This window comes from Populus alba, chromosome 8 (genome assembly GCF_005239225.2).
Source record: "Populus alba chromosome 8, ASM523922v2, whole genome shotgun sequence".
In the NCBI taxonomy this organism is placed as follows: domain Eukaryota; kingdom Viridiplantae; phylum Streptophyta; class Magnoliopsida; order Malpighiales; family Salicaceae; genus Populus; species Populus alba.
In genome coordinates this window covers 13,017,633-13,030,533 of record NC_133291.1, presented here as the reverse complement: position 1 = coordinate 13,030,533, position 12,901 = coordinate 13,017,633, and the positions used below count along the sequence as shown (strand labels likewise).

General features: G+C 30.7%; 1 protein-coding gene across 1 annotated transcript; it reads left to right on the top strand.

Annotated features, from left to right (window-relative positions):
* Nucleotides 1-1,106: 1,106 nt before the first annotated feature.
* LOC118038127 (uncharacterized) lies at nt 1,107-3,690 on the top strand. Its single transcript, XM_035044425.2, has 2 exons — nt 1,107-1,558; nt 2,178-3,690. Exons 1-2 carry the CDS (start codon nt 1,478-1,480, stop codon nt 3,273-3,275), a joined length of 1,179 nt encoding a protein of 392 aa, XP_034900316.1. The 5' UTR covers nt 1,107-1,477; the 3' UTR covers nt 3,276-3,690.
* Nucleotides 3,691-12,901: the final 9,211 nt, after the last annotated feature.

Sequence of the window (12,901 nt, the reverse complement as noted above, 5' to 3'; positions counted from 1 at the left end):
TCGAAATCCTTATATTTTGCAAATCCTTTGTTGAAATTATACATTTTTGGTGTCTATGAATTCCTTGCAACAAAATCGTTCATTTTACAGTGCTTTCAGTTGGAATTTTTCTCTTACTACCCCCACCCCCCTCTTTGCTTAATTTTTTTTACTTTTCTTAATTTTTTATTCTTGAGTTTTCAGATCAAATAGTTCATAGTAACGGTTATAAAATTAATGGTTCAGATCTTTGGAATGTTTGATGAGATATTTATGGAAGAGAAAACTTTAGTACTTTTGTCTTTTGTTTTTTTTTAGGATAATAACTAAACATTACTTTGTTTTTTTTTAACGTTCCAAACGACACTGTTTTACAGTTACCTGAAGATGTTACTATAATTGTAGTTATACAAACAACATTTATTATTGTTCATTAAAGATAAATTTTCTTACACGTATATATTTAATTTAATTATTACGGATTAAATCGATTGATATAGTTATTTTTATATATATCAAATATCATGAAACCAAATCTATCACAAAAGGATTGTCTTGCAGACAGTTATACAAGCTCTTGATGTCATAATATGAGCAGTCCAAGTATATATTCAATTAACATAAAAATAAACTATAAAAACCCTAATTATAAGATACAGAACTTATAATTGTAAAGCATTCAAATAAATATAAAAAGTGCGATGCAAAGTGAAAAATACACTATCATAAACAATCCAAATAAGAATATAAGATTTTTATTTTTATTATTATTATTTCAATACTTTAATTCGATTGTTGAACCATAATAATAATATAAAAAAAAAACACTTGAAAATTAGAAAAGGTCAAAAACAAATGGGTCGAGACAATTAAGAAAGACAACGACTTGGCTGTTCGCAGTTCGCAGTGAACGAGTTATTAGTTTAGAGTTTAGAAAGTCAATAGACGCGTTGGGAAGGACCGAGCCCAACGAGGACACTCTCCAAACCGAAGCCCAGATATTTACCAAATTCCCAAATTATCCACAGGCAATTATCTTCTACAAGCAACAAATCCAAAAAACCGGTGGTGACTTTGGTCATTTATAAATTAACCTCTCTCCCTATATATAGAATAAGAAAACAGACCTTTTCCTCACAACTGCCTGCCACCCAATTCACAGAGAAGCCACAATACTTCAAGTTTTTAAACACAAAATATTAGAAAAGGACAATCAAGCTCGTTAATTTTAGAGATTGTTGAGGGACGGCTGAGGCTGTCTGCTTGGCTGATTTTTTTTTTTCCGTTGATTTTTTAGAAAGAAAAACCCATTTTTGGAGAGAGAAAGAAAGTGAGAGAAACGGCTAAATTTACTGGTTTTGCTGCTAGCTAGAAACAGGCGGAGATCGAGGAGGGGAATTTCAAAAGAGGGTTTGTTCCGGGGTGTGGATAATACCCATTTTTTGTTTTTGATCTGAGTTTTAGAGCAGAAAAAATAGAAAATATTTAGTAAAAAAAAATGTGGTGGATGATGAATGAAAATGGCGGCCAATACTGCTCCAAGAAGAGTGATGATATCTGTGCTGATATTTGTGGCCAGGTAATTTCGAACCCATTTTGATGTGTACAGGATTTCGTTAGACTTCTCTTTTTTCTTTTTTCTTTTTTACTGATATCCGTTTTTTTTTAATTCTCGTTATGCCATTAAGTAGATATTATGTTATTGGAATGGGGATTTCATGGATTTTCATTTTCTTTGATTGATGATTTTTTGAGGTTTTTTATTTTAATCTGGGACTTGTTCGAGGATTTGAAAAAATCAAGGATGAGATTTTTAAAGTTTGAGCATCTGAAATCAGACCTTTGTTTTTGTGTTTAATGACTAAGATTATGGAAGCAAATTAAGATGTTGATTAATTTACAATTTGGGTCTTCTCAATTTTTGCCGTCTGGAAACTCTGATCATGAAATGTCTCCAATTTTTATCTGGTTTTCAAGGATAACTTCTGTGTTTAAGAAGGTGTAATTATTTAAGATGCGGATTTATTGAGTGATTTTCGTTACATTCTCTCTTCTTTACTGGAATCAAACAGGGCATTACGCTTATAGGAGAAAATATTTATTTATATATTGATCAGTTTTCTACTAGTGATTGGCTTTGTTTTGTGTTTCTTCTTGAAATCATTTTGACTCATATTGTGAACTCCATTAATTTGCAGGACTCAGGCCGAATTTTGAGCATGTCCAGAATCCGGTGTATTCTTCGTGGCATGGATTTAAAGACATATTTGCTTCTGTTTATACTCGTGCCAACCTGTGTCTATGGTATTTACATGCATGGACAGAAGGTCTCATCCTTTTTCCGGCCATTATGGGAATCCCCACCAAAAAAGTTCAATGAAATCCCACACTATTATCATGAGAATGTGTCGATGGAGAACCTCTGCAAACTCCATGGTTGGGGAATTCGTGAGTTCCCAAGACGTGTTTATGATGCAGTGTTATTCAATAATGAATTGGACATCCTTGCTTTGCGATGGAAAGAATTGTACCCTTACATTACACAGTTTGTTCTCCTCGAATCTAATTCAACCTTCACTGGGAAAGAAAAGCTTCTCTATTTTGCCACCCATCGAGATCAGTTTAAATTTGTTGAGCCCAGGCTGACCTATGGAACCATCGGAGGGAGGTTTAAGAAAGGAGAGAACCCATTTATCGAAGAGGCATACCAGCGAGTAGCATTGGACCAACTTATCAAAGTAGCAGGGATTTCTGATGATGACTTGCTTATAATGTCAGATGTTGATGAGATACCGAGCAGACACACTATCAATCTCTTGAGGTGGTGTGATGACACTCCTTCAGTTCTTCATCTCCGGCTGAAAAATTATCTTTACTCTTTTGAGTTTCTCAAGGACATTAAAAGTTGGAGAGCTTCAGTCCACAGATATCAGACAGGCAAGACGCGGTATGCACATTATCGCCAGGCGGATGTCATTTTGGCAGATGCAGGGTGGCACTGCAGCTTTTGTTTCCGCCGTATAAGCGAGTTTATATTTAAGATGAAAGCTTACAGTCATGTTGATAGAGTCAGGTTCAAACGTTACTTGAACCCTGAAAGAATCCAGAGAGTAATTTGCAAGGGTGCTGATTTATTTGATATGCTTCCTGAGGAGCACACATTCAAGGAAATTATTGGGAAAATGGGACCAATTCCTCACTCCTATTCAGCTGTTCATCTCCCATCATATCTTCTGGAGAACGCTGACAAGTATAAATTTCTCTTGCCTGGGAACTGCTTGAGAGAAAGTGAGTGATTCTCTTGAATACTTCGGTATCTGTTTTTGTAAAGGTTAGGTGGAGATGCAGCTTGTGGAACTCCTTATGAAAGCTTCAACCGAACATTTTCCATCTGTAGCGAGTGACTGATACAGCATGCTAGATGTCAAAACAGAATATGGGAAATGTTTGAAGAGTTGGGTAATTTCTTGAGTTTTCTAATGTCACATTATGTAAATAGCTTTCTTCCGGAATTTGGGTTTTATTCAACCTGGAGCTTTACTTCACTGGATGGGAAACTTGCTGTGATGGGAACAGCCTATTTGTCACCGGTTTCTTATGTACTTCCTAGCATTCATATAACCTGGCTCTCGATTAATATTTTGAGGTTTTAGTGATTTTCCTGTATTGGGAATTTTTCTTCTAATACATTTTATTTTTTCATGTTTTTAATTTATTTAGTCATACCATCTCGTTATATATAGATCACTTATGTGTTGACTCTCTCTCACCAGATTTTCATGTTTGTTCTTTATGGACAGCTCTTTTTCTTACCTGACCTTTGCGCAATGAATTAAAAATTTCCATCTAGAGCAGTATTACTTTTTTGCAAGTTGCTATCGCATAATGATCTTCAATTACTTCCCACATAACTTTCTGAGTCCTTGGCACGTATTAGCATCAAAAGACGGGCAAGCTGCATGTTTCCGTTTACATAGGTATGCTTACCACCTACTGTCATCTTTTATATCTACTGTCATCTTTTAGATATAATCGTTAAGCTGTCGTTTACTTTGTGTTCATGAGACACATAGATACCCTTTACTTTTGTCGGGGTTTGCCTTGTAACATGGACATGTCTCATAATGTTTTTCCAAATCTCGTTGATCTTCGAAAGAAACGCCATGCCTGTCTGGCACGGAGGCTGGCGATTCATACTAAGTTATTCCTTCTTCTTTAGATGCTTTATTAATTATTTAGCGGATATACTTATGGGTGCGAATTGCAAGGCCTGATCTTATGTCAACCAACATGGCTGTCTTTGCGTTGCATCTATTTAAACATAAAGAAATAAAAAATAGTTGCGACTCTGCTGGTGTATAATAATCAATATTTTGCTGGACGGCCAATTACATAATTTGGTTTTGGCCTTCTGGCCACTGGGACTTAACTGCTGTAGGTCAATGACATTGAAATATTTCGTAAACTTGAAGAGCCATATTCATTTTTTTTTTTAAAAAAAAAAAAACTACATTGGAGGGAGTAGATTGCCTTGAGCAATCCATTAGGATATGTTTGATTTTTTTTTATTATTATTATTATTTGTGTTGTGATGAGGTAAAAATATCACAAGTGTTGTGGAGGTAACATCAGTAAAAGAAATTTGGACAATATTATTCCCAACTTCTCTAATATAGCATTTTCTCTAACAAATTCGTATTTCAAAGCTTTTTATTCTTAATGTGATGTTCCTATTGTATGGAGTATCTTTTATTTTATTATATTCATCTTTTCTTGATTCAATCACAAAATCGACCCTTTTGTTTTTAAAAATTTGGAGAGCTTTTGGTAAAATTCTTTTTGTATATTGCATGGCACGTCATTTTTGCTTATGGATAACATATTTGCGATCAAACTCCATTGCAAATTGTGCTTGCAATTAAAAAACCTTTCTTGTTGTGCAAGTTACCATTAGGAAAAAACATTGAAGGAACAAAGATGTATGACATAATCAAAACCCTATACTACCTTTTGCTTCCTATATATTTTCTTAGCTTTAGAGCATATTTGATAACGCGGTGCTTCTCATCAATTTAAATTTTTTTTTGGTAAACATTGGCATGCATTTCGACACGAAAAGTTATTTGAAAAGCAATCGCTATGCCAAACACGCGGTTAATACCCCTATAAGGTAAAATCTTGTTTCCTTAAATTGGGAATAAAGTGGTGAGTGGTGAACTTGCATCATTCAACAATCAACATCTATTATGTTATTTAAACGTGAATATGTTGCAATAGTGATTTTATTTTAAATTTTATTTCTTTTCACGCTCGGATAAATATTTTGTTGGTTTTCTTCCACAAAAGTATTCAAGTTTTTCCAAGTTTCAAGTATAGTCAAATATGTTTTTTGCCTCATAAAAGACAAAAAAATAATAATTTGTTGTATTTTGGTATTTTAGGTATTTTGTATAATTAAAAGGATCATGAGGATGTTTTAGTATTTTCACGATGTATTTGTTATTTTTTAATTGAAAAGTTGTGAGTGTGTGTTCCTCACGTCTTAACCCGTTTCATTAAGAAAGTGCGTATGACACTTCCTGGTAGTCAAATCTGATTATCCACCATTTAACTGGATGTGTAGCCATGTCTTTTTTCTACATGGTGTGGCGCGTGTAAACAGATAATAGTTGGATTACCATCGGTGATCAATTGTTTGCATTTTTTCTTTCTTTTTTATCTATTAACAATTAAAATGCACAATTATCCTTTTTATTTGTTATTTGTCATATCTGGCATGACTGCTAGATCCATGCTCCTTGGGTCTGGCATGGTTGTTAGACCCATGCATTTGGGTCTAGCAACCATGCCATACAAATGTGTCTAGATTGAAAAATTTAAAATTTTTTAAAAGTATGATTGGACTCCAAAACCAAACATTGCCTTGTTCCAGCTGTCATGGGTCTGCCAAACCCATGTGTCTCGGTCTGGCAAACTCATGCGTTTGGGCCTGGCAACCCTGCCAAACCCATGTGTTTAGGTCAAAAAACTTAAAAAAATTTTAAAGCATGATTGGACTTCAAAAACAAATATTGTCTCATTCATATAAGATTTTTCATTCATATGCAATATAACTTAACTGCAAACTCTTTTTTGTTTGTGCAACTTATTTTATAAATTAGTTATATTTGAAGAGGAAAGAATGAAAAAACAATGTGGAGTTCTAAGTGATTTATTTCAAGTTTTCAAAAATAAACCTTTCTTTCTTATATACATTGCGGATGAAAATATTAATTTTATGTTTCCATCTAAGAGTTAGATAGTTTTTTAAAGGATTCATGTTTTTTTTTAAATTTGAGATGTTGTTGCATGATCTAATTGTCAAATTTGTTACAGGGAGAATTTATTATACATTATAACTATTAGTATATACAAAAATTTGAAATATATGATCATAAGAGAAAACTTTTGAACTTTTGAACTTTTGAATTGATATATTATATTGTAGGAAAAGAAAATATTATATATGTAAAAGACTTATTATCCTTTTGACTATCTTAATTTGTACAATTTTGTAGATGATTTCTTCCCTAAAATTAGAGATTAATAAAAAAAAATGAGTGAATTTTAAGGATGCGTGTGGTTAATGTCCCAAAATAGAAGAAAAAAATATAGAAAAGATAAAGATATATTTGGTTAAAAAGACAAATAAAAATACAAAATAAATATGTTTTTAGAACAATTATAAGTGAATTTTTATATATATTTTTAAAAATATGCATAGGTCTGGCATGACTACCAAGCCTAAGCCAGACTCAATGTGTTTGGATCTAATAAAGAGTTGAGTGGAAGTTTAAAAATTAACTCATTTTGTTAGGTTTAATAACACTTTTCAAATATTCTCAATACTACTAATAATTGTTTTATATTTTTTAAAAAATTAATATTAACCCACTGCAAAGCATGGATCAATAAACTAGTATATATAATTGGAAAACATGACAAGATTTCCATATAAGAAACATGTTAGTTCAAAGGACTTGTTAAAAGAGTTGAGTCAATTTTTTTTTTTAAATTACAACTTAATGGATCACACTACATATACTACAGGCCGAATCAATTTTCTGTAACGTAAAAAAAAATGTTCAAGCAGTGCTAATGTTTTTTATAATAGAAAAAAATAAAGTTACGTGTGAGTTGACTTAATGTGATCCGGTCGACTTGATGGGTCCAAAAACAATTCAGAAATTGATAACAATGTAGTTTGACTAAAAAATAATAATCAAAAAAACATTTTAAAAAAAACAATATTGAGATGACGACATAGTAGATTGACTCGGTTCAACTTGGGTTTAACCTGTCAAATTCACAACCTGCGTCGTGAGATCATGATAACCTCATGTAAATTAAATAAAAATAAATTATAAAGCTCAATTCTCAATTAATATAATGTTGAATGATAAAATTGAAAAAAAAAATCAATTAGAAAAGGGACAACATAAACAACACAAATTAACTTGTCAAATTCATGACCTGAGTTATGAGACCAAGATAACACTATAAAAAAATAAATCAAAATCAATTATGAATCCCAATTCTAAATCACCTCAATGTTAAATAATAAAATTGAAAAAAATAATTAATTAAAAAAAGGCAATAAAAACAATTCGAGTTAACCTGCCAAATCCATAATTTAAATAATGAGACTAGGATAACACCATAAAAATAAAATAAAAATATGAAGCTCAATTCCCAAACAACCTAATTATGAAGGTTAAAATTAAAAAAAAAAAACCAAGTTATCCCGAATTAAATTATTGAACTTTGGTGTGGGTCATGATATTAGGATAAATCAAACAGAAAAAACAACTTGAATCACTATAGGTTACCTTACTAAACCCGCAACTTAGATCATGAGACTAAAATAACCCCTTATAAAGTAAATCAAAACAAATTATGAAGTTAAATTCCGAATCAATCCAATATTAAAAGATAAAATTAAAAAAAAATCAATTTGAAAAAGAACAAAAAAAATAAACTCAGTCAACCTAAATTAACCCACTAAACTTGTTATACAGGTCATGATATCGGGATATCTTTGTAGAACTTAAACCAAAAAATGACTTAGGTCCCCCCAATTTATCATGTCAAACCCATAACTTAGGTCATAAGATTGAGATGACAACATATAAAGCAAATCAAAATAAATTATGAAGAAAAATTCTCAATCAATCCATTGTTGAAGAATAAAATTGAAAAAAAAAAAAATATTAAAAAAGAAAACATTAGAACAACCCGAGTCAATTTATAAATTGAATCATAAGACCGAGATAATCTTACAAAAAGTAAATCAAAATAAATCATGAAGTTTAATTCATAATCAACTTAATGTTAAAATGATGAAATTGAAATAATTCTTATTATTAAAAAAAAAAAAAAAAAACAACAACGAGTCAATCAAGTTAATCAATAAAATGGGTTATGAGACCGATAATCATATAAATAGCAAACCATAACAAATCATGAAAATTAAATATGGAAAAATTAAAAAAAAATACTATTACAATTAAATAATACTTTATGAAGTTATGAAAAGTAAAAACACTATTTTTAGTTTTTATTAATAATTAATTAAATTAAGAATGAATCTCGATGGACACGTGGTATCAAAGTGGCCAAGGCAAGCACGTGGCAAGATGTACACTTGGTGGACAATCAGCTACCTAGCCAGGCTAAACTTGCCCAGGACATGACTTATTCAGCCCGCAACGTATCTTCCCCGAATACTTCTGGACAAGCCACCATGAGGCTCTTAAGAGCCATACCCCAGGTGGGATCTCCCCTAGTCAACCTTTCTTTTCACCAGCTAAGGAATAAATACAGCTCACATCTTTCTCTTAGAATTGACTTAGATTTGTCTTTCGTATTTCGCAATCGGTTGGATATTTCTTTTAAAGAAAGTTAAAAAATATTTCGAGATTCAAGTTATTTGTTCAAATAATAATTTAAATAGTAAAATTAAAAAAAAATACAACAATAATAAATAAACAAAAAAAATAAAAAAGTAAAAAGAACTCAATCTGAAGCCAATTTGCATTATAAAAAAAAAAAAAAAACTCAATGATGGTGAAAATAAAAAAAATAGTGAAAAAACAGCAGTAAAAAATCTCAGTTAAACTGGGTTAATTTGCAAACTTCACGGCTATAAATATAAGATTGAGATAATTTCATAAAAAAAGCACATGAAAAAACAATTTAATATCAATTCCTAATAAATCAAAAGAAAACATGATAACTTCATAAGAAAAAAGGTAAAGTTCAAACTCTAGTAAATAAAATGTTGAAAGTTAAAAATTAATAAATATATATATATATATATATATAATTTAAAAAGGTCGAAAAAGCTTGATTTGAGCCCACCCGGGTCAAGAAGCAAAATCTTTTACCTAGTCATGATACTAGGTGACTGTGTTTAAAAGTATATTAAATAAAATCATGAAGCTCGGTTATCAAATAGCATAAAGATGAATGATGAAAATGAAAAAAAAAAAAACAGTTAAAAGCAATGAAAAAAAATATATGAGCCAACTTAGGTTAACTCGCAAACCCTGTAATCATGAAAATTATAAAATCCTTGAACTGGGTTGAATGAAGAATTTTAATTCCTAGTTAACTTAATTTTGAATGATGAAATCATGAAAAAAATCAATTTAAAAAACTTGCAAAATAAAAAAATATGATAATATAAAAAATTAATAGAGATCAAATTTGATAGAAAAAAGCTTATGAAGGATAAAATTATATATATAAAAAAAAAAATCTAAAAACTAATTGGGATAACCCAATAGAAAGGAAATGACAAAAAAAAGTATGAAGATAATTTTCAATAAATCAAATGTTAAATGAAAAAATTAAAACAATTAAATTTAAAAATAAAGGGAAAAAATTAATTAATTTGTGTTAACCTTTGAAAACAAACTCCATATTAACCTTATAGCAATGAAAAAAATTTGAGTTAACCTGGATTATCTCTCAAACCCCATAATCATAAGCATATAATTGAAATAACCCAATAGAAAAAAAAAAATATAGGAAGACCAATTTCAAATAAATTAAATGTTTTATGATGAATTTAAAAAAAAATAGAAAAAGGACAAAAAAAAGGTCAACCCACATTAAACTTTTATATCAGTCACTCTTCTCATGAACCCGAGACTAATTTCAAAGAAGGAAAATCATAAAAAATAATAAAGCAAAAATCTAAAAAAATGGTAAAAAAAAAAAACATTAGCTTTAAAAAAGGAAAAGAAAGTAACCAAGCCAACCTAAACAATCATTTTAAACCCAGTCTAATCTCTAAAACTTGTAACCCATGAAATCCTTGAACCGGATTCAATCAAGAAGATTAATTCCCGGCCAATTTAATTTTGAAAAATAAAGTTGTGAAAAAATATCAATTTAAAAAAAATCCAAAAAAAAATAGCAATAAAAAGAATGATAGTCAAATTTAATAGAAAACAACCTTATGGAGTATGAAATTGTGAAAAAAAAAAAACCTAAAAAATGATTCCAAACAAAATAAACAATAAAAAAAAAATAGAGATCAAATTTGAAAAAATAAAATAAAAGGGATGAAATTGAAAAAAAATATAAATTTGAAATAAACAATAATACATTTGAGTAGCCTTAGAATTTACAATAAAATCAATGCAAAAGATTAAAAAGTAGCCCATTGTATGAGAATTATGTTGGTTTTGTTTCTAAAGGTATCAAAATAGTTACATTATTTCAAAAAAATTAAAAAGAAAAAAAAATTCCCTGAGTAATAAGTATTATATTGTTTTATTTTAAAATTAAATTAGGAATTATACTATAAAAAAAATAACCAATATAATCCTATACAATTTATAATAAATAATTATATCATGATAAAAATATCACCTTAATTACTCTCAGTATCTGGTTCAAATGTCTAATAATAATTAAGGGGAAATTTCATTGGTATACTGTAATAATGAATAATATATATTTTTGTCTTTTGGTGAATAGTAATTTTTTATTTAAATTCCTTTTATCTTTGAATTCTATTTCTACATGTTAATTAATAGCGTGTTTGGTAGTGTGGTAGCGGTTGCTTTTCAAATAGCTTTTCGTGTCAAAATACATGCCAATGATGTTTTTTCATTTTTTAAAAATTATTTTTGATATCAGCACATTAAAACGATCTAAAAAGTACAAACCACACTCAATTTTAATAAAAAAATAAAAATAAAAATTTGATGAAACACCGTTTGAAACGCAATGCCAAAAGGTGTCTCAAGCATCGCATAATCTTTCAAGAGGCTTGTTTTTGTAGATTTTTCCTGCTCTAAAACACTACCCTTCCATAACTTCATGTCAAACCCAGCCTCAGGATTCAGACTTTTCCTCGAAGGTTTTCTACAACGTCGTCACAAAGCTTCGGATTTTTTATCCATTCCTGAAATGGAAATTATTCGATAGAAAAGGCTGTTGGATATTCCATTTTAAGATTACCACTGCAACTTGCTCTTCAATATATCATTTTCGAGGCATTTACTCAGTACGCTGTCTTAAATTATTTGTGACTTGTCCCAAAAGCTTCATTAACCTAGCTTGCTTGTCATACCAGACAAGCCAATTCATCCAGGTTAGGATTGACCATTGACGATGAGTTTGGTAAAGAAGCTTTAGCAGAATTGACCACCTGCTTAAATTCATTGAACTAGCTGGCCATTAATTAGAAGCAAGCATGGTAATTGATATACTTCAAGTGATTTGAGCAGCTGAACAAGGGATCGAATAAAGTTGCACCTGTTTTTAGAGGTACCTTTTGCCCCCAATACTGACTCATGATCTCCGTAGTTGATCATATTTATTTCTAGATTCTTTAGCACAAGCTAAATGATGCTAAATGATAGTTTGGCCGAACATTATTACTATTATAAATGCTCGATATGTCACCTCAAAGGTAAGGGCATCGGATTCAAATCTTATCATTTAAGAATAAAAATGGGCTATAAATGTGCGAAAAGATGATACCAGTGATGTACAAGTCGATTAAAGACATATACCTTCAAGATGACACTCACAAACTGCCCCCAACACACCAACCAACACCGTGCCAAACACCATAGAAACAATCGGGAGACCATGAATGATCGGTACCAGGATCCAGCAATATTCAACTACAATAGGAACGGCCAAGCTGTCGAGCATGAGAGAGGCGCCCAGGTATGTGTTAAGGTTGGTCATTACATGGTTTGTGATGAGAGTGTTGATGAAGTAGCCGAGGAGTTCATCAAGCTAAAGCATAAGAAGTTTGAACTAAGCAAGTCGATGACTACGAAAGCTGGGTGATGGGCAAAAGGACTTCTACAGGACCACATTAATTCCCCCATCATCCTCTTCTGGTCCTTACATATATATAGTACAATAACCTTGCCAGTTGCTAATCCATGCGGAGGCAGGCATATTTCAATCGAAAGGATATCCCATATATATAATATGTATTGTTAATCTTTGATGATTTCTTAAATATACGTTGCCTTTGTGTTTGTGTTTTAGTCACTTGCTCCGATCCTCATGCCTGGTTGGGTTTTGTTTTTGACCTCCACTCCACTTCTTTTTACATAGAATTACTACCTACTGTCTAATAAAAAAACATCACGATTTGATATAGGAGTATGTATGCTTGAATGAGCAATATCCATGGGTATTTTGTACTGTAACTCGTGTGATTTTACCCAGGTTACGAAGGCAGAAAATTTGTGTAACAAAAAAAATAATGTATTCGAGGCTAATTTGATATCCTTGTAGTTGGTTTTTTTGCCTCATTCGATACATTCTGATAGATTGCCGTGTGAAAAATAGCTCGGCAATTAACAGATTAGTTTTCAATTTAAAAAAAAAAAAAAAAAAAAAA

Excerpts from the sequence above, each read along its gene's own strand:
- LOC118038127 (XM_035044425.2), top strand. The coding sequence starts at position 1,478 with ATGTGGTGGATGATGAATGAAAATGGCGGCCAATACTGCTCCAAGAAG. Across the intron at positions 1,559-2,177 it reads GTGCTGATATTTGTGGCCAG|GACTCAGGCCGAATTTTGAG; the intron begins GTAATTTCGAAC and ends ATTAATTTGCAG.